This window comes from Phalacrocorax aristotelis, chromosome 4 (genome assembly GCF_949628215.1).
Source record: "Phalacrocorax aristotelis chromosome 4, bGulAri2.1, whole genome shotgun sequence".
In the NCBI taxonomy this organism is placed as follows: domain Eukaryota; kingdom Metazoa; phylum Chordata; class Aves; order Suliformes; family Phalacrocoracidae; genus Phalacrocorax; species Phalacrocorax aristotelis.
The window spans coordinates 25,669,746-25,694,244 of NC_134279.1; the positions used below are offsets into that span (position 1 = coordinate 25,669,746).

The 24,499-nt window shown below is 42.0% G+C and overlaps 2 protein-coding genes and 1 long non-coding RNA gene across 4 annotated transcripts; 2 read left to right on the forward strand and 1 right to left on the reverse strand.

The window, feature by feature from the left end:
* Nucleotides 1–44: 44 nt before the first annotated feature.
* Nucleotides 45–15,146, forward strand: CFI (complement factor I). Of its 2 annotated transcripts, XM_075090660.1 has the most exons (12): nt 45–334; nt 1,909–2,227; nt 3,533–3,677; nt 5,029–5,207; nt 6,209–6,319; nt 7,893–8,009; nt 9,188–9,232; nt 9,730–9,833; nt 10,465–10,580; nt 11,326–11,597; nt 12,733–12,834; nt 14,693–15,146. In XM_075090660.1, the coding sequence occupies exons 1-12, from the start codon at nt 275–277 to the stop codon at nt 14,908–14,910; spliced, it is 1,788 nt and encodes a 595-aa protein (XP_074946761.1). In that variant the 5' UTR covers nt 45–274; the 3' UTR covers nt 14,911–15,146. The 2 variants fall into 2 exon arrangements, with proteins under 2 accessions (XP_074946761.1, XP_074946760.1); XM_075090659.1 differs by lacking the exon at nt 14,693–15,146 and having other exon boundaries at nt 12,733–13,417.
* Nucleotides 386–18,029, reverse strand: LOC142056217 (uncharacterized). Its single transcript, XR_012660259.1, has 4 exons — nt 17,732–18,029; nt 16,894–17,093; nt 4,866–4,926; nt 386–1,278 (listed from the first exon to the last, which is right to left on the reverse strand). It is a non-coding gene; the product is annotated as an uncharacterized LOC142056217 (long non-coding RNA).
* A 49-nt stretch (nt 18,030–18,078) lies between these two features.
* PLA2G12A (phospholipase A2 group XIIA) lies at nt 18,079–24,179 on the forward strand. Its single transcript, XM_075090669.1, has 4 exons — nt 18,079–18,575; nt 19,664–19,740; nt 20,841–21,006; nt 22,042–24,179. Exons 1-4 carry the CDS (start codon nt 18,347–18,349, stop codon nt 22,158–22,160), a joined length of 591 nt encoding a protein of 196 aa, XP_074946770.1. The 5' UTR covers nt 18,079–18,346; the 3' UTR covers nt 22,161–24,179.
* The last annotated feature ends 320 nt before the right edge of the window (nt 24,180–24,499 follow it).

Here is a 24,499-nt window from a genome sequence, read left to right on the forward strand (position 1 = left end):
AAAGAAACGTGTACCCTTAATAAGTGCTTCCTTTTAATCATTTACTTTCGGGGCTTTAACTCGTCTTGCTCTTACAGTAAAACCAGCTAAACTGAGGCGGGATCCTTTTGGAGAGATCAGATTCATCAGTTAACAGTTGAGGCCCCTGTACTTCATTTCTAAACACACTAAAATATTTTACTAAAGGTTAAAAATTAAACACAAATCTAACAATGGACATTCAAAAGGATGCCAGCCAGAGGAATTTGTCTACAAAGAGAGATAAAATTTCATCATGCGGGTGGTCCTGGCTTTCTTGGTTTTCTTGTCTCTCTCTTCGTTTTGTGGATCGGAGGTAAGAATTTATTTTATTGTGGTGGTAATTTATTTAAAAAAAAAAAAAAAACAGTCAAAAAGCAGTTTATTGTTATAAAAGCAAAACCAGTTGATTTTTTTTAAGTTTTCTTTCACAGTATTTGTGTTTTATACATTTGTTTTGGCCTCGCTTGAACATTTGAAGCTTGCTATTTCTCTTTCATGTACTGATTCCATCTGGGGTTTATGCTAACAGGCTTCTGGAAAATATGGTATTCATGATCCTATCCTAAACCCAATTTGCAAGTATGGTTGACCACAGAAGGGTGCTGCAATTTTGCCTGACTCCCTTTTCTGAGAAATGAGATTACAGCCTTCTCACGTGGCAGCATGGTATATCGTCCCACCTGAGGGTCCACTGTGAAATCTCTTCTGGCAGAAGTGTCCCAGAAAGCGCGTTCAGTTCAGCACCGGTTCAGCACGCCCCAGGTCTTTTGGAGAAACCCTTAGATAAAAATCAGCACCTTCTGTTCCCGTTCAGGAGAATCACCTAGTACAATACGGCAGTTGTGCCAAGCCGGACCTGCCTCACAGTTTGGGTTCTACTGACCTGAGAAGAGCAGGAAGAATTTACTAAGATTATACAACTGTTAAAAGGGGCTTTGTTGGATTAAATTGTGGCCCAACAACATCCCCGCTGACTTTACTACGGCCAGGATTTCTTCACGAGGACTTTAAACTTCAGCTCTATTTTTTCAGTTGACACAGCCAAAGCTGATAAATCACATTTGAGGACTAACTTTTCTCTCCTGTTTTTTTGCAAAGTCCATCCATATATATTTTTCATGTTTCAACGTTCTTCCTACACATAGATCTTAGTAAGCAAAAGCACAGGTGCAGAGCCTCTCGCCTGCAGGCAGTCAGACGGGGGGTCAGAATCCGTACTTGAATCCAGTGATGACCAGCAGCCATGCTGCAAATCTGCTGCGGTGCAACATACAGGAAAAAAGCTGATAAGGAAGGGCAATTAATTTTCAAATTTCTTTAAGATACTTGTCACTTCAGTGGTCACATGGTGAAACAAATAATTAATTGTAGATTTCTTTATTTGCTTCTAAGCAGTTCATAAGTATTTACAGGTAATATTTAAACCCAAAGCCAACCAAGCCAATAAAAAAAGTCTCAGGAAGAAACAAGTTGCTATTTATTTTTCTGGTGTTTTAAGTCCCCATATGTTTTGGTTTGCTTACAGTCCTGTTGCTGTGGTGTCTTATAAACCATTGGCTTAAAAAAAAAAAGTTTATAATCTGCTGTGCGCTTCAGCAGATGTTTGAAGAGTAAAGTGTGTAAAGTTTGTGGGAGACCAGGAGGAGTGAAGATCACACCAGGTGAATGATCCAAAAAGAAAAAAGGAGTTCAGGAAAACTGAGAAAGATAAGGTGGCCAAAGACAGGGGAATAAACACTATAAATTATATTTAGCACCTTTGTGCTTGTAAGAGAGGAGAAGGCTTATGAATGAACACTTCACTGAGGTCAGTGAAGGGATGTGCAGAACTCTTGGTGCAGTTCCTAGTCTTACTCCCTTTTTTTGAATTTATTTTGTGCCTTGCAGAATGCAGCGTCTAATGCTGAAGAAAAGCAGTTTCAGCTGGTTAAGCCTGCCCAGCCAGCTGAACAAGGCATGTACCTCATAGAAGAATGTTTAAGCAACCAATACACACACAAGTCCTGTCAGAAAGTTTTTTGCCACCCATGGGAACGATGTGTGGAGGGAAAATGCCTTTGTAAGCTTCCCTACCAGTGCCCAAAGAATGGCTCTTCAGTTTGTTCTACCAATGGAAAGAACTTCCATACTTACTGTCACCTAAAGAGCTACGAGTGCCAACGTCCCGAAGCAAAGTTTCTGCACAAGGGAAAATGCATGTCTGAAGGTATTAACACCTCCTTTTCCAAAATGTATCAGTCATTTGGAGATGCTTACTACTTGGAGCTCAGAAAGCCTGTTCACTTCCTTCCACTAGTAACAACATGAAACAAAATGAGAAGTCATTGAAAATGGGCAGTATCTGTTGATTTTCATAAGAAGTAAGTAACTGACAGGCCCAGGTCACCCTGCTGCTGGTAGCTTGCTCAAATCATCAGGCAGAAAGGTAAGAAATAGACAGAGGAAAGAGCTCAAAGGTTTCCAGGCAGGATGTTGACTATGGTGGGAGGCAGAGCGGAAGAGGGCCCGCTGAGAACATCAGCAGAGAGGGTATCCTTTGGAGAGGGGCAGACCTCACAGGAGCAAGAGCACAAGGGGTGGAGTCAGGCTGCTGAGGTGTGTGTGGGAGTGCATGGGGAGAAGGTAAGCCATGTTCACCTTAATCACCTTCACCCTGTGGATTTCATTGAAACAGAAAGCTACTGCCCTCCAAACCAGTAACAGTTTGTGCACTGACAAGAGCTGTTCGGTCTCACGTGCCTTTTGGGCTGCACCAAGCTGCTTTGTCAGCTCAACTTCTGTCTGAGAGCAGGGAGAAATGGCTCCTGCTAACTAGGCAGGTGACCTCTTTTAGCAGTAGCAGCTGCTGTCCCTACCCGTCCTCCAGCCCCACCGCCACCGCGCGCAGCAGGAGCAGCAAGTCAGGCCCAGGGCTCTCCTGCCCAGTCTCTGTCCCAGTATCATCCCTCCCTTTCCCTACAGAAGCAGCAGCTCAGCCCATTGCCCTCAGGGTGGCAAAATTCATTTCTGCCTATTCCACTGAAAAGTATTAGAAAGCCTCCGTGTGTTCCTGGTGCGCTCTCTACACGGCTTCCCTAAGTTAAGCTGAGGACCTTAACTCCACTGTAAACAGCAGAACTTTTGCTACACAGGTACTATAAGCAGGACCTGGCCATCTCACTTGAAGTGATACTGGTTGGTTATTGAAAGGCCTCTAATGAAATTCAGTATATTAATTTGCAACCTTTCCTCAGTAGACCTCCAGGTACTCTTACGTGGTAAGAACCATTACCCTCATTGGTCCTGAGCCTGGTGTATTTTGGAAAAGTGGCACGCTCAGAGCCACAGTCAATCCTCAGAAAAATCAGGAATAATACCTGAAGCTTCTGATTCCCAACCTACTGTTCTTACCATATGAACTTTGGCTGTCAATACAAAATTAGTCCTGATTTGTTTCTGGGCTGTCTTTCCACTAGATACATCTATATAATACGATTTTATGTGGGGATTTTTTTAATCTTTTTTTTTTTAGAAACATTTTCAATCTCTGTGGGCCATGGAGATTCAAGTTTGCTTCGAGTAAAGCCTATGAATCAAAAGAACGACATTTTTGTATGTGATAGTAAGTGGACGATGAATGAAGCAAACGTGGCTTGCAGGCACCTTGGCTTTGAATCGTAAGTTTGGGGAATTTATCCCTGGATAACTGCAAGGGATCTAAAAAAGCAGTGATGCTTACAGAAGTGTCAGTCACAGCCAGCCAACAGTTATGACAGAAAACTCATGAACAATGTATTGGCTAAAGTGTTCTGATAAAGCTTCTTAAATTGACACCTGAGAGTGAAAGCCAAAGCATAGATTTCTGTGTTCTATTACAGATCACAACTATACTAACCATAACTGTTTTACTTTTAAAATAAAGCTGAAGACCAATGCAGAGGTTTTCTCTCAGGTCTGTGTAAGGGACAGTGCATAGATGGACCATCCCCAAGTAGCTCTGAGCAATAACCTGTAGGCAGAGAAGTTTCTTGATGCTAACCGACAACAGGGTACAGCTCTGTCTTGCCACTTGCACCAGGCAGACTAACAAGAACCAGAACACATTGTTTAATTTACCCCTTGCCCCTGCTGCCAGTGATTGCTCTGGCTCCAGGGATGGCTGAAGCCACACAGAGCTTGTTTTTTTTCCTGCAACCACGCTGGTGACCTGAGTTGCACATTCAGCTCTTCATAAAGAGTCAACTCTATATCCCGTACATAATAACTTTACACATGTACAAATAATGTAACTTAGTCAGGGAAGGCTGCCTTCCCAACTCTATCTGAAGACTAAAAATGCTATTGCAGTGCCCTAAATTGCCCCCTCTAGGTGAGAAGCAAATACTTCCTAGTCCTGATCAGTATTTATTTAGATAGCAGAGAAGGGTTTGTCCTGGGACAGAGCATTCAACCCTGGAGTCCCACACTAAGCCTCAAGTTACTTATTTATTCAATCCATATTTCTTTAAGGTAGGGGACACATACACTGTTAGGAGGATACCGCTCAGTTAAAACCAAGGGAGATAAAATTTATTAATCCCAGCCTTGCAGTGGCCTGAGCTTCCTCAATATGCATTGGTTTTGATGACATTGGGGATTCTTGACCCTGTGCAGGATGGTTTCCAAGTTATGGCTCACCTGTGTCCACACAGAGACAGGCATCTGAGCTTACAAGTTTTGCTACATAAGGAGACTTTTCTATCCACTGTGATATACAGTGACTGTCATAGAGCTACATACGGATTTAGGGACAGTTCTGTGCAGCAACCTGGAAAAATTAGCACTTTGTTTTACTTTTTCTTCCAAAATAAATATCTCCTACCTACCCCTAGACAATTCCATAGGAAGTCCTTTCTTTTTCTTAGCCATGACCAAAATTCTTTGACACTGAGGAAAAACATATAAATTCTAAACAACAAAAGCAATGGACAATCCGTTGTGAAATTATATAATTTGTTATTATTATTATTATTTTTTGTATATTCACAGGGGTGCTGAATATTACCAAGCCACTTCCAACATCACAGAATCTGCCTTAAATTCATTGCACTGTCTGCAAATAACATGCAGGGGCCTAGAGACAAGTCTTGCTGAATGTCACATAGAGATGAAACCAAGAGACAGTACTGAGGGATTTGTTAGCCTCCAGTGCCATGAAAATCTCAGAGGTTAGTAGGTTTTTTAATTTTATATCTACTTGGGGTTCTTACATTCTAAGTTTATTTTAAATAATTAGGACCAGGTTTGATGAACTCTCAGCCACAGCAAACCTGCACTGAAACATTTTGATTTTTTTAAACAACCCTTTTGCAGACTTTAAGACAATTGAGGCAGTCTTGGGTCAAGACAGTCTTGAGTTTATAAGTTTGGAAAATCACTGTTGCTCCTAAGGCATTTTTACAGATATTTCCCCAAAGTAAATAAATTTCACCCATGGTTCTGTCTGTTCCCCCATCCCTTCCAAGGCTACCAAGGTATATTGCATCCCGCAAGTCTCATCTCTCCCAGGTTAACTGGTGAGGAGACAGGTGACAACCTCCTACTCACTGCTTTGTCTATGAGGGTGATCAGTTAGGACACTTGTAGCACTATAGCCAGACAAGCATGACCATAGCGGAACCACTTGTGTCTTCTGGGGAGTTTCAGGACTCCTCAGGTTCTCACTGATATAAGGGGAATGAAGTCCTTGTTTTGATTTCTAACAGCTTTCTGTTCTCTGGAGTGGGCTTTCTTTAGCGCTGATAAGCCCGACATGCTGCTGGTTAGGAGAGCTATGAATCGTCTCAGGAGTTCACAGACTCCTGATGACTTCCTTCTGGAGGGGGAACATCCATTGTCTTAATCACTCAAATTTAATCACTCAAATTTAATTTACAGTGGCTTGAACTGATCGTTTCTGGTTTAGTCCTTGCCTAGATGAAATGAAGTTCCCTTTTGCCAGGCTACTGCAAGTTGGAGGAGGAGAATAAGTAGTCACGCTGAAAGCTTGATGAGAAGGCGAATAAAACAATAAAAAAAAGATTCCTATTTACCCTCCTAGACCCCAGAATGCCTACTGTTGATAGGCCAAACTGCTGATAGAATAAAATGCACAAGCAGAATATTTCCATTGGCAGCTGTGAACCTATAGACATTTCCACACTAACTTCATCTTCATCGTGCTGCACAGCTTGTTCAGATGGTGAGTTTCAGTGCGTCAACAAGAAGTGCATTCCTCTGCATAAAACCTGTGATGGGATCAATGACTGTGGAGACCTAAGTGATGAACTGTGCTGTAGAGGTAATAATTTCCTTTCTCAGCTGTTTCAAAATCCTTTCAGTAGAAAAACACCACCAAAGAATTTTTAGTGATGTAACAGCTATAGGTCTCTTTTCCAAGAAGTCACTACATTAAAGCACTCAAACCATAATTTATGTATATGCAAGTGCAAAAAAAGTAGGCATCATATAATTTTTTTAAGCAGGCCAGTGATCTCTGAGAATCTGGATTTCCCTGGAGGATAAGGAAATACAATGAGATTATTTAGGAGGCTGTTAAACAGTGATTAAAAAAAAAAAAAAGGTGTTAGAATGAAAAATGTATTTTTAGCTGGGAAAAAATCAATAGTAATTAAACACACTATTTTTCCAATGAACTGTCTTTAAACCTAAGTAAGATCCCTCTTAAATTTATTACTAATGCAAGATTATCCATAGAATATCTGTGAACAGTTCCTGTGACATTGCTTGTTCACGAGCAGTCATTCTTTCAGCATCTGCAATTCCAGCTGTAACAATTTTGATTAGAAACAAGGAATGGATCTAGCATGACCTGAATGCAGGCGAGTACTTTCAGAAGTTGGATTTCAGGTGCCAAACGGTAATGTGGGTTACCAATCCCATCACTCTCCTTAAATAACCTTAATTTTGTAGTTTTACAATTGTCAGTAAAAATAATCTGATAATCATGGAAACACAGTCACAGGCATGACTCAGGCTCAGAAAAAAAAAAACAAACCTGTGGATTCATGTATTTAGAGGACATTTATTCAGATTCCACTTGACCAAAATAGTGCTGCTTCAGCTGTATGGGCTGAAAACAATGCTTCCTGGAATCAAAAGAAGTATTTCAACTGAGTTCAGTGGTCTTTGGATCATATTAGGATATCTGGAGATAACTATCTTATTTTCTGATGAAGATATATCCTTAAATAGTAGATTGACATAAGGTTATAAAGTAGTTCAAAAAAACCTGCCATAAATTCAAGCACTGCTTTGCTTTTAATAACATACAAAGTGATGACAAGAATTTAACGAAAGGGGGTTCTCAGGATTATAACAACACTTCATATAATTCAAGAATTTTAGAAGAAATAAGTTATTAAACCCAGTATCTTCAAAAGAGGACTCTTGGTTCCTAACTCTGCATTTCAGCATTTAGCTCATTCAACCAAAAGCTAGCTTGGGCTCTGATTTTTTGGGGGAAATTTGACCCAAGCATCATAAATTCCTCATTTGAGATGATCAGTAATGCCAGCAAAACTGGAGGTCCTTTGGCTGAGATTAAGTGTGGGCATGCGTTGTGGATGAAACTGGTAAGGAGTGATACCAAGTCTAGAAGTACAGTACTGAACTGGTAACACAGATCCACATTTTTTAAGTCTTAAAACTGCAAGATTGTAAAATGAGGGGAGCTAAGTACTCATTTCATTCTACACTTGCAGAGCCTGCTTTTGTGATCTGTTCATGAACAGCCAAGTCCCCCATAACATGGATATTATATTGTGCCTGCATTTTGAAGAGCCCTGTAACTATGTGAGGTTGCTGAATCATATGATCCTGTGATTTACATTTGTAATTCTCCTTTGTTACAGAGTGCAGAGGCAACAGTTTCCACTGTCGGTCAAATATCTGTATTCCAAAGGAGAATGTCTGCAACAAAGAAATTGACTGCCTCACAGGAGAGGATGAAGCTCAAGTTCTCTGTGCAGGTTTCCTTCCGAAAGATGTTTTTGTTTCTTTCCTTTCATTCTGCTCAATTATAACTAGAGACTACACAATGCATATTATTACATTATTTAACAGATTAGCAAAACCAAAATGCATGCGAGAATTAGTCTTCCCAATGTTATGTTATGCATAGTAGCAATAAAAGGTTACGTAACTTTCCTCCTTTTCCTTCTAGAAAAGAACAGCAAGAAAACTAAAGGAAGGAAGAAACAGATGATGTTTTAGGAGGCTTAAGGCAGATTATGTCTTTTGCTTAGGTGGCCATCTATAAAACTAGTATCCCCTATTAGTGAAGAACCATAGACAGGGCAGGCAGGAATATTTTCCTCACAGATGAGGAATTCACCTAATTTGTCTATATAATAGTTCTTCTGTGCTGTTCCCCTCATTAACAAAAATATTTTGTTTTGAAATTAGAATGTTTTTCCTTGCTTTGATAAGAGACAAAGTCTAAAGCCAAAAAGTAAACACTGTTGGTAAACGGTAATTGGTAAAGGTAAACTGAACTCAAAATGTAAACATCGCTGTCAGTAACATGAGTACAGACCCAATCCTCAGCTCCACTTAGGAACTGAATTCAATGGGCATTTTGTTGGAATAAAAGTTGAAAAACCAGATTCAGGAAGCACCAATTTACCTCTCATGTTGAATATCCTCCCTTACCCTGTTAAAGGAGGCACACAGTACTCAACAGCATTGTCTAAATTTAAAAAAAACAAACAAAACCTGTTACCTAATGCTCCTTCGGGCTTTAGAAAGCTCCAAAAGGTTGATGGGGCAGGAGGAGGAATTTCTGTTGTTTCCTGATGGACGAGAATGGGATATCACTTTAGAGATCAAAAAACAACAAAAAAGGCTATTTCTCAGGGATTCTTTGCAGAAAGGCTCCCGAGGCATGGAAAGCAGAGTAGATGTCATGTAGTTACGAATGAGTATCTGCTGGATGTAGGTCCTCTGTAGGCTGAGGCAGCCAAGGAGTGTCTAGTAGCAAAGGAAACAGCAGGCACTAGGCTGAGAGAGTATTGCTGTCCATGTGAAATGGTGTGCCCTTATCCATTTAAAACATGTACCGCGATTTTGGCACGCAAACATATGTTCAGGTAATAGAACAAATTTGTATGTTTGCCAATATTTTCAGTATTTTGTTATTCTATTACAGGCAAAGGCAAAGAAAAAGGTGCTGAAAATCACAGTATGGATGAAGGTAAGTCTAACTAACCCTCCAAAACCAACAGCATACCCTCTTACTAGTGGCTTTCTAGCTACCAACCAGCTGGCCAGACCCAGAACACTCAGGTATTTGGACTTTGTGATTTAGTAATATACACTCTGGGGCTTACTATTTGTCTCACATTCCACTAATTTCAAGAATGCCATAATAATTCATCCTGGCTGAGGACCCACAACTGCATGTTTTGGCAACTGGTGGAGGTAAACTCTCAGGAAATGTAGGGGAACTGCTTTAAAATTATTTGCCTGAATGCAAGCAGCAGTGGAAAATGAAGAAAAGTAATGTGATGCTAAGACACAAGCAATTTTCAAAGTAAAAACAGATGCCAACATTTTTGGTCTTTGCTTTCCTGCTACTTCAGCTACTGGCATATTCACAGCGCTCAAAATTTCAAGATAAAGATAAACCTGTCTCCAAATGGACAGAATGGATGCCTGAATTCTATGACACATTTTTCCTTTTTGTTAAAGAAAGAAAAATGATAAAGACACTCCTTCCCCAAGTACACTGCGGTCTTAGAAATCACCCATTAACTCGACGGAAAAGAATCGTAGGTGGAGAGATTGCAAGAAAGGTAAAAAAACCCCAACCTTACCAGATATGAGTTCCTTCAGCATCAATTTAAATGGGGATTATTGCACTTCTGTTAAAATGTATGGAAATAACAAAATCAGCTCCAACGCTAATTTCATGTTTTGCAGCAGTAGTGGCATTGCACTGAATGAAAGTAAAGAGAAGCACAATTTATGAAGTAAAATATGGAGCTGCAAAATTGAGCATTACGGTACAAGTACCCATTGAAAACGATTCAACAAAATACTTAATAGTATAGCTAGAAATAACAGTTCTGACAGAATGGAATTTAAATTTGCACCTTGGAAACAGAATACAGTCAAAAATGCTATACTCGATCATACCAGGTCAGATTCTACATCTGTTTCTCTGGCCACAAGGGGTTTCATGGTAGAAAGCTGGAGCAAAGGAGGCATCGCACAAAATCAGAAGGTTGAACAAAATCACTGTGTTTTAGAATCTCCTATATCAGATGGAGCCCAATTCATAATTTCTGGATAGCAAATTTTTTATTTACAGTCAGATATAGTCAAGGAGATGAGGTGATACCAAGAAGTGTGTTTCCCTTTGTGCACTAAAAATAGTACAATTATTATGATTTCACGTTATTTGGGTGTATTTTGTTTGAATAGGGTGAATTCCCTTGGCAAGTGGCAATTAAAGAAACTGGCAATGAAGGTGCAACAGTGTACTGTGGAGGGGTTTATATTGGTGGCTGTTGGGTTCTGACTGCTGCACACTGTGTCAGGTAAAAACAAATGGGGAAATTACTTTCGTCTTGCAAGGCAGGAAGATTGCTTTGGATATTATTGCCCTTCTTAGCTACCTGTTTGCTACTTCCTATTTGCCTACTGAATAAAACAATTTAAAACACTGACTCCCCCACATTACAATAGGGAAGATTCAGAGAAAGTACAATATTTTGGCAGCGAATAGAAAGATGAAAAAGTAATGATGAGTTTGAAGAGACGTGGCATTCTTCAGTCAGATCGTAGGCAGGCAGGAATGGTTCACCGTAACCATGTTGCCTGAAAGAGAGATACAAGGGGCATCCTCTCTTCCCCATCTCTGTCTGGGGGAAGTCCAGCATCTGATCCCTGAGAATGTCCCTGGGGTCATATAATCCCCAGAACAAGCAAGAGCAGTCAGGGAAGACTTGCCAGTCCACATCCCATCCACATCAGCTCACTCTTCTTTCACTTGAAATCAGAGAGGCATAAATGCCTGCTTTCCCTTTGTCACAGCACTAAACACAGAGACTGGCCTTTAATATTCTGTATTAGTTGCAGTACTCAGCAGTGTGTGTCACCTGTCTTGCATTTGCTACGCTTCAAAAAAACCTGGACACCAAGTCCAGAAAGAAACTATATGTATATAATATGAATTCTTATTCTAGAGAAACTTTGATAAAATGCAAAAGTTTACAGCTAGTTGGAATGTACAGTCCTTGTGTTAAGTACCAAAACATATTTTATTTCACTGTTTTTTTCCAGGGCAAGTCGGGTCAATCTGTACCGTGTCTGGGTTGGACTGTTGAATACAATACTGTACGACAGAGAGACAGACACTTTCAGACTAAAACAACTGATAATTCATGAAAATTATAATGCGTCAACTTATGAAAATGACATTGCTCTGCTGGAGCTGAGAGGTTTCGGGCAAGAATGCTCCCTGACATACAGCACACCTGCCTGTATCCCGTGGTCAGAGCATATGTTCAAGGCTGGTGACAGATGCAAGGTTTCTGGATGGGGACTAGAGAAAGGTATTTGCTTTAGTGCTTACTAGAAGAATGCATTATTTGTATCACTCATTTTCTAATCGTGGCGAGCTTTCATTTTGAAAAGGCTGAAGAGCAGTTGTGCACAAAGCACTCAGAAGAGGCTGAGTATAGAAAACGTAGAAGACACTGGTTTGGCGTTCGGCTGTCACCGTTGGGTCTCTTTTCTGTACTGCTTCCTCTGCTGTTTCAGCCACTCAGTAAATTGATCTGGGGGACACTCCTGGTTGAAAACTACCCTGACAATAAGAAATGTTCCTTTTGTCAATCTAAGATTTACATTAGCTGTGGGGACCTGGTAACAATATTTAACAAATGGTGGTTAGTAGCTCACAGTGGCCCATAGTCACAGCCCGTCCGCTGTGCCCTGCCCAAGGGGACCTGAGCTGCAGCCAACAGTTACGAAACTCGGCACATCTTGTCTCAGCCGCGTTTGAGTTTAGCCCAGAGAATGCTGCACTGAGACAGATAAGCCAAGAGTAATCACGCTTTCAGAAATTTGGGAAGCATTTGTTTTGTATCACAGTGATTACAGCCTGGCATTGGAGCTACCGCATACTGGTTGTGAGGCTTCTCCTGTCCATACTCAGTGGCAGGCCATAAAGCAAATGCAAAGGTGGGCATTGCTAGCAAACAGAGAGCGAAACAGAGAATCTCCTTAACCTTGTGAATCCATAGTTCACCTGTATCTTCAATATCTGGTCCACTCATCCCAAAAAGACAGAGTAGAATTGGAAAAGAGGTAACAAGGATGATCAGGGCCCCATCTCCATTTCATAGAGAACGATATACCAGTTTCCCAGTGTCTGAAAACCTTGACATGGGAAACACAGGAAAAAAACGAGGAAGACAAGGAAAGGGAAAGGGTGAAAATGTCACAAAATGGAAGTACTGTATTTAACACTGCAATTTAGACCACTCTGCTTTTATTTTAAAATATATGGCCAATATACTGCAATTCATATGGGGTGTTAGTGGCAGTTTAAGGTATCTGGTTGATAATATTGAAGATTATATTCTGTAGATAGGCAAATATATATCTTTCAATTTATGATATTAAAAGTGTCTAATATGTACTCACCATTTTTAATTTAGAAAAGTTTTTTCTTTTCTTTTCTAGGTTATACCAAACAATATATCCTCAAGTGGGGCAATGTTAATTTATTTGAGAATTGTTCTGAATTGTATCCAGGACGATTTTTTAAACAAATGGCATGTGCAGGCAAGCATCAATTTTCTTACTATAATTTCTCTACCATCAAACCCACTGTTTATAAGATCAGACATACTGGCTGGGAATCTTCTAGATTTGGGGAAGACAATACACTGATAAGAGTATGCCAAGCTTCTATGATCATGTGGGCAAATTTTGGCATGCAATTTGAGTTATGTTTTCTAAATACACAAGCACTTTACAGCCCACTGAACTTCCTGACTTTACTATATTTGAATCTGATTCAGCAATGTATTTAAGCAGATGCCTGTCTTAGTAGTCCCGTTGACTAGAATGTGACTGTTCAGCTGCTTAGACATTTGCTACTACCACACTGCACCCCAGGAAAAATATGGTTAACTTTTGAAACAAAGATTAGTCTGGCCAGGAAACTGGCTATTGCTCCTATTACTAAAATAAGGATTTTGAATACACAGTTTTTGCTTCTCAAGTAACAAAAGGTATTGCTGAATACATGACTAGGAGAGCAATGAGTATTCAACTTACAGGGCAGATAGTTTCAACTTTTTTTAAAATCAAAAAGTAAAGGCAATATTTAAACTACTTGATGAAAAAAAAAAACAAACAACCAGATATAAAAGCCAAATAATTTATGGTAAATTCAGCATGACATCTGTAAGATACTGGGTTTATCTACTGTGCAAGTTCCGTGATTTATCTCCTTGATCTTCAATGTATTTCAAGTGATCGTACTTTACCAAGAGGGAACAAAGCAGTATCACATGAGACAACACCAGAAAAGGGGTATCTCAGGTTAGCTTCCCCTCCCTGATACAAATACAAACTTTGGAATTAAGGGCTAGTATCCACGGGAGTTAGTTATTCAAGCAAATATTAATTAAACTGAGTAAAGGCAAAAAAGTTGTGGTTTATAGGATTAGTAACTCCAACTCTGAAAAGTTCACAAAACTCTTTCTCAGTAAGGTAGAGATTCAAGAAAGAGGTTACAGTCTTAAAAACTTGGAGACTCATGCTTAGTATGGGTTCCTTCCAACCAAGCAGGAAAGTGTAGTAAGGGTGTTAGAAATTAATGAACTTTTACTGAGTATATAGGACAAAGCATAAATCATATTCTACCTCTGTAGCAGTGTTTCTATCACGTCCTTCACTCTTAATTCATTTTTTCACAAGCACTATATTTGCTGAATTGCAAACTAGTAGTTCCGTGAGCACTGAAACTTATAAAGAGCACTGGATCCTACACACTTGTGCCTCAGGGCCACTATCTGGTGTTGCAAAAAGCCCACACTGTGGCCAAGACCTTGCAGTGAGGGCACTTACAGACAGTTGCTCTCCCTCCCATCCCAGCATTCACATGCTCTGCTTCTTAGATCCGCCCATCTGTTTTCATAAGGCTGGTAGGGAAAACGATTTTGAGGCCTCTGCCTCTCTGTACAGCCCTATATTAATGAAACTGGCCCATGAATTAGTGGGTAGAGCGGACACCAAAGGCAGACACAAATTACAATAGTTTCACAGGAATCAGCCTACAGATCATTTTACCTTTTTCCTCCCACTTTTGTTCACTTTTAATGAACTATTTCTAATTATATAATAGGCAATATGGCTGAATTCTTTACTATTGCATAGGGTAAAACAAGACACACATCACTGACATCAAAGCAAATGAGGCAACTTTGAGCCAGCCACAAATGTACAGAAAGGCCCCGCACTTAAACCGAAATAGAAGTAAGAGACCAAAGAGGTTAGGAACCTCCTTTACTGGTGACCATGAGGCAAACACCTGCCAGGAAGCGACATGGACCCAAAAAACCTCCCAAGCTCTGTTTTGTGTGCTAGCTTGTATGTGAACTTATTTTTGCTTTTTATTTCCTCTTTGCTTCAGGTACTTATGATGGCTCCATAGACAGTTGCAAAGGTGACTCAGGAGGACCCTTGGTCTGTTTTGATGCAGAAAATGTGGCCTACGTCTGGGGTATTGTGAGTTGGGGTGAGAACTGCGGGGAGGCTGGTCACCCTGGCGTCTATACAAAAGTCGCCAGCTATTATGACTGGATTAGCTATCATGTGACAAGGAGTCTCATTTCACGGTATAATATCTGACGCTTGGAAAATTAAATACGTCCTTCTTATCACCCATGCAAAAATGAACATCCTTTTTTACAATCAGCAGGCATGTAACTTAGCAGCAATTAGTACAAACTTTTAAAGAATATATCTTGAAAATTCTTAACACTCTGTGAATACCACAATCTTGCAGAAGCCTGTAGGAAGAGAATTTTACAGTCATATGAGCCTGCAGCAAAAGTCTTTAATAAAAGCAAGGAAATTAAAATATCTTTCTCTTGTTGTTTGGGTTTTTTCCACATTTCACATTGTGTTTCAATTGCGGTTGTTTATTTATTTAAAATGGGCAACGAAAGCAGCAGTTGGAAAATGACTGCACTGGCTACATGAACGTCACAGAAAGGACAGCAACCAGAGTGCTTCAGAGAACTTCCATTACCTCAAGGCCTACGTCACTAGAAGCCCTCAAGGTGCTGCCTTGCTTGGCAGTTGATTCTTTAGGCTTTGTGCAAAAGTAGCCTTCAGACCATCTATTAATTGACAGATTGACTATGATCATGAGATCTGTTGTAATGCAACGATTACCCAAATAACAACTCTGTTGGTAGTGTTTTCAGCTACGAACTCAGACAATTTTTATCCAGTTAATATACCTCATCTGATCATCTAACTTGGGGCCATTTTTGTAGCTCTAAGCTTTATTAATTTAATAATCACAAGCAACAAAGCTATTTTAACACTTTAAACTTCAACTTAAATAAAAAGCATCTTTCCTGTCTTCAGTTTTCTGTGTATGTATACATGTGTTTCTGGTATCCAACAAACTCTTAACATCAAGCAGGGTTTTACTGCGTGTATATATGTATTTTTTTATATATACACACACACTTTATATAACAAGATAAATATATTAAAAGTCTATATATTAGACATATAGACTTAATTCTACAAAACCAAATTACATATCTAAAGTTTAAAATGAATACTCTCAGTTATAAACACCCCACCCCCCCACCAGATTCTCAAATTACCACAAGCTTCCTACACCAACACACAGAAGCATGAAACAGTAACGCCAAGGAAGAACATCCAGGGCCTGATCCTGCAATGTGCAGTCTGGGACAGTTTTGCTACTGCCTTAACTGACCCAGAACTGGACAAAGACAAAGGGCCATCAAGAAAACTGGAACGATCAAGCAGAAAATCCTTGTCCTTTCGAGGAAGTTCTGCCCACATGATAATCAGGAAGCACAGCCCAAAGGACTACTGCATAAGCTACATGTTTTTAGACAGCAGTAATGGCATCTGCTATAAGAAAACATCCGTCTATACGTGACAGTCTTACATTTGGCAAGAGTTATGCACAAAAAGTGTGCACAAAATTTTTTAGAAGTACTAGAATTTGTTTTGTGGATTGGTACCCTCAACACAAAACCATCAAATAGCTTCAGGACCATCTTGGTCAGTTCTATCCAACTGCTCAATAGTTTTAGGACATACTTCACTGTATTCTAATTTACAAACGTTTTTAGTACCTATTTTACTTTGTTCCTCTCGGTTAATTTTCCTGTTGAATAAATGGCATATATTTGCACAACAGAGTTGTGGTGGTGTTTTTTCACCCTTGCCTGCTTCAGACATTTTTATGTTTTCATAGATTTTTCTTCATCTTCCAGTCTTGTAAAAACCCCACATCAGCATGAATTTGTCATGTAAAAACACTGTCAATCACCAATAACTAAAGCAAGGGTATGAACTGCTTCTCTTAACTCCCCCAACAAGGCTTGCTATTTAGGAAAGCATTTAAGTATACTCCTACACAGGAATTATTTTGCTGAATCAGGATCTTTGTAAAGTAATCACAGGGAAAGGCTGGACAGGTGTAGGAAGAGCTCCCTCTTTTGTTTGACTTCATTAACTTCTGTAAAGTACTTTTTCCCCCTATTCCTTCAGTTAACTACAAGTAATATTAAATGCTGAGGCTGAAAAGGAAAAAAAAAAACCCAGTAGAATATTTACCATGTATCTTCCTGCTCTGCCTGTTGATCTGGAAGTTTCTCGGTTTTCTTTGCATTTCCTGTTCTTCCTTACAGTTATCTTTGACCTGAAGCCCAATATTATTATGTTCTGAAAGATGCCATGTATCTTAAAGCAGAGCTTCCATTACAAAAATTTTAAAAATCTCCACATGGTTCCACTTTAGCTCACCTGTCAAGCATCTAGAATTTAAAATATAAAATGAATAAAAATATTATATTAAAAAAAAAACAAAACAAACACAAAACCAAACAGGATGTTTAGCGAGTTCATTTTGGCTTGATTTTTATTTTCAGCAAATCAAGACTGGACTTTTATTGTTTAATAGATATACTTTCATTTTGCCCTCTTTTACAACCCCGTCTTGCACATTGGATGATGTTACCTGAAGCTGAATCACTTACTTGTGTGTAAAGGTCACTGGATCAGTTGCCTTCACATTGAACATCATCATAAAACTAGGTTAGAATTTGAACACCTCAAGTACATATTCCCTACTGCGCTTTTTTTTTTTTGCTTTCTAAACGAGTGTACTTTCCAAGAGGTCGTGTTTTTCTAGCTGCATTAATACAAGTTGTCCCCCAGACTGCACTGAAGGGCAGCAGCGTGTGGTTTGAGGCGCTCTGCTCCCACGGGCAGGCTTTGCTCCCAGCCACCACGCTAACCAAGCGCTCAGCGTGCCCTTCCTGCCCTTCAGCCCCACGGACGCAACATCCCAATGGCCGGCCAGAAAATCAGCCTTTCTGCCTGTCCTCCAAAACGCTACTGCCGTCTCTGTCACATTTAGCAACGCCGAGTTCACCGCTTCCCGCGCACTCACCCAGCAAAGGTCTTCCCAATAAGAGAGCCCAGGGGTTTGTGTATTACTCGACAGCACGGGCACCGCCAGGGCCCTGCTCGGCCAGGGCGGCCGTGCCGCGGGAGCTGGCCGCCCGCTGCCCTCCCGGTTCCTGCCGTTGGTTGGAAAAGCCCGCCCACGGAACACGGGGCGCCGTGACCTGCTGGGGACGGCGGCGTTTCTCCTGTGGAAACAGCGCGCGCCGCCACGGGGCGGGTGCCAGGCCCGGCCCGGCGGAGCCTCCTCTTGCCACCTCAGGCGGGGGCGAAGGGCCCCGCCCGGCCCCGCCCGGCCCCCCCCCTCAGAGCCATCCCGACCGCCCAGCCCAGACCCCTCTGGCAGGCGGCTGCCGGCGGCAGCGCAGGAGCAGGCGTTTCGCCCCTGCGAGCCGGCCGCGCTGCCGCACAGGCCTGGCGCCCTCCTCCGGCGGAGGCCGCGGCGGGCGGCCGGGACCCCGCTGCACCCAGGGCCGGCGGGGGGCGGAAGGAGGCGCGGCGGCAGAGGGCCCCTCCCCGCCGGGCGGGGGGGCGCGGCGGGGCGCTGCGGGAGCGGGCGGGCGGCGGGGCCTTAGGGGCGCCCGGCGGGGCGCCGCTCGGCATGGCCCGCGCCCCACTCCTCCTCCTCCCCCTCCTGCTGCTGCTGCTGCTGGGCTGCGCCCGGCGGGGCCCGCGGCCGGCGCGGTGCCAGGAGGTGCCGCAGACGGCCGACTGGAGGATGACGCTGAAGACCATCCGCAACGGCGTGCACAAGATCGACGTGTACCTCAACGCGGCCCTCGACCTGCTGGGCGGCGAGGACGGCCTCTGTCAGTACAAGTGCAGCGACGGTGAGGCGGGGGGCGGCGGGGGGCGCTGGCGGCGCGGCCGGGCCCCGCCGGCCCGCGGCGATCCCTGCCCTCCAGCTCTCCCTCCGTCCCGCAGGCTTCGGGCGGCCCGGCCCGGCGGGAGCGGCCCGGCGCGGGGGGCGGGCGGCTGGCGGCAGCGCTCCCGCCGCTCCCAGAGCCGCCGCCCGGAGCGGGGTCCCCTGTCCCCCCGTCCCCGTCGGCCGCCGAGGGGTGCCAGGCGGGCCGTGCTCCAGAAAAGGGGCTCGTTGCCCGGCTGTTCAGCGGCGCTAAGGGAGCGCCTGAACGGGAGGTTCATGTAGACCCTCTTGGTCTCTGAATCGACTTAGGCCCAGCTTACCGGGTTGGGTGATTTGTTAAGCCAATGGCACCGTGGCTGGCTCCGCTGGGGTGGCCAGGACACCGAGACATCTCTCTCTGATAGAATGTGCACGTTTCAAATGCGTTTTTTGTTCTCCATTACTTTTAATTGTGGCCTCAGTTCGTCTCCGATACCCAAACAAGGTGAAGGATCAGTTTTCAAATTAACTCCACAGCCTTCCTTAACTCGGGATGCAGGATTCCCTGTCTGGCTGCACTAGTCGGTGCTCAGGGAGACGTGACTTTAGCAGTCTCTGCTGATTTAAATTTTATAAATGTTCCAGTTGCAGAAATAAAAAAGAGGCTTCATTCCAGTTAAAGGTTAAGCAAAAAAAGTCAGAGCACTACTGTTTCTTGCATATAAAGCATGGAAGTGTTAATGAACTTACTCCGCTCTGTAATGCGATCCTGCATATTGCACGCTCGACTGACATGTCGATTTTAGTAACTCGAGCTCATTTTTTCTTTGACTTGGGAAGCAAACATTAACACTTGCTCAGGTGTCTTGTCCCCCTTTTATAAAAAAAAAAATGCTTAGTACACCTAAGTTGTAACTTCATAATAGTTGTTGATATTCAGGTGCCTGAATATACGTTTAAGTTAAAAATATACTGATACTGTCTTAAGCCGAACAAATGCCTATGGTGAGTTTTGACAGTACTAAAATTCTGTGCAAAAAATCTACCTGAGGCATGATAAATTACCTTTTTCAGGATCAAAGCCCATTCCTCGCTACGGATATAAACCTTCACCACCAAATGGTTGTGGATCCCCTTTATTTGGAGTTCAGGTAAGTAGTTCCATTTTAGGTCTTCTTTCTGTGTCTTTCATGCATCAGCTTTCCTCGATGTGGGCAGTTTTTTCCCTCCCCCATTCTAAGGGTGAGACAGCATCCATGTACAATGTCCCTGCTTTTATCAGCTCCAGCACGTGCTTTGGTAAAAACACATGGAAAATGTTAATATTATAAGCAATCATAGCAGAAACATTTTCATCATTGACATAAAATATTACAGGGATAAAACAGAATGGTGATGATTAATTTCTGATTTTTTTTTTACCGTGTTTTGTTCTCACAATCTTGAAAGCGTTGAATAACCCCAACTGCAGCCCTGTGAGAGTAGAGGGTTTCACTCTGACTCTTGCCGTCCTTGCTGACGCCAACCCATTTTCTTTAAGGCCAGAAGGAGAATATGAGTTAGCTTATGTACTGGCTCTGGCTGGGATGGAGTTAACTTTCTTCACAGCAGGCCGCATGACACTGTGTTTGGGGTTTTTGGCTAAAACTGTTGATGGTTTTGGCTATTGCTGAACAGTGATTGCACAGCTTTGGGACTGACTTTTTTCCCCGCTCTGCCCATCTGCCACCCCAGAGCGCAGGCTGGGGCGGGGACTAGGCTGGGTCAGCTGATTTGAATTGGCCAGAGGCATATTCTGTATTACACAGAGTCATGCTCAGCAATAAAAACTGGAGTAATGGAAGAAGGGAGGTGGGGTATGTGTTTGGCTTCCGAGGTGGCTGTTGCTCAGGCACTGGCTGGGCACAGGCTTGTGGGACATGGTGAATGATTGCTTTTGCACTGCTTATTTTGGGGCATTTTTCCCTCCTTCATTCACCTATTAAACTGTATTTATCTTGTCCCACAAGTTTTCTTGCTGTTCCTATTCTCTCCTCCGTCCCGTGGAGGATGAGCAAGCAACTCTGTGGGTGCTTGTCTGCTGGCCACTGTTGGACCACCACAGCTTGCTAGAGATGAACAACAAAATACAGATATGAATGACAGCTGGATTGGTTGCATTAGTTGTTAATTTCTAACTGTTAGAGTCTATTCATCAAATGTATCTTTCTTAACTGGAATACCAATGGAGTGGGGGGGATTTTCTTCGCAGTTTGACATCGGTATCCCTTCGATGACAAAGTGCTGCAATCACCATGACAGATGCTATGATACTTGTGGCAATAAAAAAAATGATTGTGATGAGGAGTTTCAATCCTGCCTCTCCAAAATCTGCAGAGATGTGCAGAAAACACTTGGAATCTCGGAGAGTATCCAGGGTAAGTGTGAAAAAGCCTTTCTTTTTTTCAAGTCTAACCAAGCTTATTTGGCAGAGAATCTTTGTGCAGCACAGTAATGCCACATTTTCATAAGCTGATGCTGTTGCTGAAAGATGCCTTGTTCTGTTCTTCTGTCCTGCAGCCCGGACACTTGTACAGCAGAGCAGTGACGCAGCGTAGGATAATGATCAGGGTTAAAACTAACCTTGAGGGGAAAAATTAATGCATTTAAGAGTATGAATATGGAAATACAACTTGATCAAAATGCATGTAAAATTCATGCATTTCCTGTAGTATAGCTGAATATTCAGTGTTCTGCTGAGTGAGTTCTAAATGTCTGCTGCATGCGATTGCTAGTAAACTGTAGGAAAACACTGAATTGTTTCCTTTCATCAAGTAAGATATTAGAACAATACATTGCAGTAGTGGAAGTAGTTAATGCTATCCCTTAGCGAATAAATCTTAGGTTTTTCAGTAACAGTACATATGATGCTCCTTCTGGTTGTTGGCCTGCATCTGGTCAATACATGACAAAACTGTGCTTTTTAACTTAGACAATGTCACTTTTACAGTACGTAGTCCCACTGAGAGCAGACAGTTTTTAAAACAAGCCTGTTTGAACTTCTCAAATTCATTTAACTGCGAAGAAGTCATTATGTTAATGTGTAGTGTTACAATTGGTGAATATTTGCTCAGTTCTGTTGAGCTGAAGATAGCAACCTCTGCATAAACTGGGATGCAAAAAGTGAGAGGGTAAAACAGCTCTTTCATCTTTCCAAAACTAAGTGACGTCTCTAACACTGATAACGTTGCGCATGCAATGAATTTTCTTGTTCCTTTTGGTTGGTGTATGTCAAGTCTACTCGCAGTTTGAATGATTCTGCATTGGTTCAGTCTTTCATTTGACAATGTATTTGCTATGCCCAGAGAAGATTGCTTCTTTCTTAAAATCATTTTCAGTTTGCCAGGGTAATTTCTGTTAGTTTCATATTCCATTCAAAGAGTACCTTTAACTGACCTCCTCTTTGCTTGCAGCTTGTGAATCAACTGTTCAGCTGTTGTTTGACGCGGTTATACACTTAGGATGTAAACCATACCTGGATAGCCAGAGAGCTGCATGTATGTGTCATTATGAGGATAAGACAGATCTCTGAAAGAAGATACCGAGATCTCATGACGTAGAATTAAGTCAAAGACTCAGCTGGAACAAAGCAAGTGTTCGGTTGCAAAACTTTATGCTTTTCAGACAGTAATATATTAAACACTGACATGAATATACTGATTTGAAAGTCACTATGATATTCTTCCTAATGAAAATAAAAAAGAAACAACTCTTCCTTCTCTTCCCCTTTACGCCAGAAGCTTGGAAACTGAAATCAGTTTCCTTTGGTGTATGTCAGCTCAGGGTATGCTATTGTAAAACACTAGTGCCATTTCAGAGTTTTTAAGAAAACTCCATAATGGGGAAATCAGAGGCGCAGAAGAGTTGTATTTAGTTCTCAGCTGATCTTCAATATAGGTCAAACTTTAGGTTTACTAACAGTCGATGCATCTGATAGATCCAATGGGAAAGAGCATTTTGTGTGCGTTAACATGGCATCGTGAATAGCCTGGACTTTAATGCTTTTGGTACAGTTGCCTTCAGTTCTCTCTGATGTATGCGGTCCTGTGGGTTTGTTCTTAAAAAAACAAAACCCCCCAAACCCTTAGCAAGGGTATACACCTGCACTACATATTTCTACCTGGCTCTACACTATCAACCGTACTTCTGCAGCACTTTTCAGGTCAAATATGTTGATCCTTTCAAGGCCTGACCGTTAAAATGAACAGTTTGCAACCTAAGGATATACTTTTGATTTGACAAAATGGTGGAATGTAGTTACTATGTTATTTTAAAAATTAATCAAATGTTTATTTTTTCAAATAAAACATTTTATGTTGTGTATTATATGCATAGAAAGGATATATTGTTCAAATAAGGGGATTTATATTTGTCTTGTGGCACAACTTCGTTACTGTATTCATCTTTGCTTTCATTTAGTCCATTCCGATGAAAAGTAAGAGACAGTTCCACAGATAGGGTCAGAATGCCCAACAAACCTCTGTATTTAAAATGCTCTCTGTGAGGCTGACAGATACTTGAGCCTGTATTTCTGTCATCTGTTCCCGTGACCTCTGTGAGGCTGAGAAACACCTGAGCCAGTGCTTCTGTCATCTGTTCCCTCTCTGACTTCTCTAGCTGTGTCCTGGTTTCAGCTGGGAGAGAGTTAATTTTCTTCCTAGCAGCTGGTACATTCCTGTATTTTGGATTTAGGATGAGAATAATGTCGATAACACACTGATGTTTGAGCAGCGCTTACACTAGTCAAGGACTCTTCAGCTTCTTTACTGCCCCGTCAGCGAGCGGGCTGGGGGTGCACAAGAAGCTGGGAGGGGACACAGCCAGGACAGCTGACCCCAACTGACCAAAGGGATATTCTGTGCCATGTGATGTCGTGCTGGACACAAAGTCCTGAGGGGAGTTGGCAGCGGGGCACAGACGCTGCTCAGGAACTGGCTGGGCATCCTTCAGTGGGTGGTGACCGGTTGCACTGTGCATCATATGTTTTGTATATTCCTTTACCATTGTTGTTATTTTCCCGTTCTTTCTGTCCTTTTAAATTGTCTTTATCTCAACCCATGAGTTTTACCTTTTTGTCAGTTCTCTCCCCCCATCCCACTGGGGGGCAGCGAGCGAGCCGCTGTGTGGTGGTTAGCTGCCTGCTGGGTTAAACCACAAGCTGAAATCACCTGACAGCTGAATTGTTCGGGGTTTGTTCTCTGTACTGATCTTTCATTGCTTATGTCCAGTGGTCAGACCTTAGTCAACTTTTGCATTACTTCCTCTATCAAAGATTTTGATTTGCTCTCATGTTACCCTGACTCTGCCTTAGAAATCCACAGGAGGTGAGGACTGAAAATCAAAATATTACATCTGTGAACAAGGAGTGGAAACCAGACTAAAAGCCTAAAATTTGCCACACTCGTGGACTGTAATGTGATTTCTCCTCTGGAAGTACTTTTATATGTTTTTTTTCCACACCAGTTGTTTGTGGTTTTTTTTTTTCAGTAGAGCTCACTGTACATGCTGCTGAATGTAAGTGACTCATAGAATAAAGTTCCTGCTAAAGTTCTTTGGCCATGCTTCATAGTTTCTTTTCATAGTTGTGTATACGAAGAGGTACTGCAAGAGAGGTATTACTGTAGAGTTTTACAGAAGAGTGTTTGAAGAACTTGTGGTTCCTCTAAATTCGGTGAAATTTATTTTCTGTCATAGAATTGAAACAACTCTGAATTACCCGAGATTCCATGGTTGGAATCCCAAGACATCTTTTAGCACCAAAGCAGTGAAAGGTGATGGCACTGCTTGTTTAAAATAAAAAAAAGTACCACGGTGAGTCCAAACCACTGTAATTCAACTAGATGGCTGTTGCGTTGCGCAGAAACAAGCTTA

What these genes read in the sequence shown, in the direction of transcription:
- CFI (XM_075090659.1), top strand. Translation starts at nt 275, where the DNA reads ATGCGGGTGGTCCTGGCTTTCTTGGTTTTCTTGTCTCTCTCTTCGTTT. An exon ending in AAATCACAGTATGGATGAAG is followed by an intron (nt 9,233 to 9,729) that starts GTAAGTCTAACT and finishes TTTTTGTTAAAG; the next exon opens with AAAGAAAAATGATAAAGACA. An exon ending in ACTGCTGCACACTGTGTCAG is followed by an intron (nt 10,581 to 11,325) that starts GTAAAAACAAAT and finishes GTTTTTTTCCAG; the next exon opens with GGCAAGTCGGGTCAATCTGT.
- PLA2G12A (XM_075090669.1), top strand. Translation starts at nt 18,347, where the DNA reads ATGGCCCGCGCCCCACTCCTCCTCCTCCCCCTCCTGCTGCTGCTGCTG. An exon ending in TCAGTACAAGTGCAGCGACG is followed by an intron (nt 18,576 to 19,663) that starts GTGAGGCGGGGG and finishes TACCTTTTTCAG; the next exon opens with GATCAAAGCCCATTCCTCGC. An exon ending in AATCTCGGAGAGTATCCAGG is followed by an intron (nt 21,007 to 22,041) that starts GTAAGTGTGAAA and finishes CTTTGCTTGCAG; the next exon opens with CTTGTGAATCAACTGTTCAG.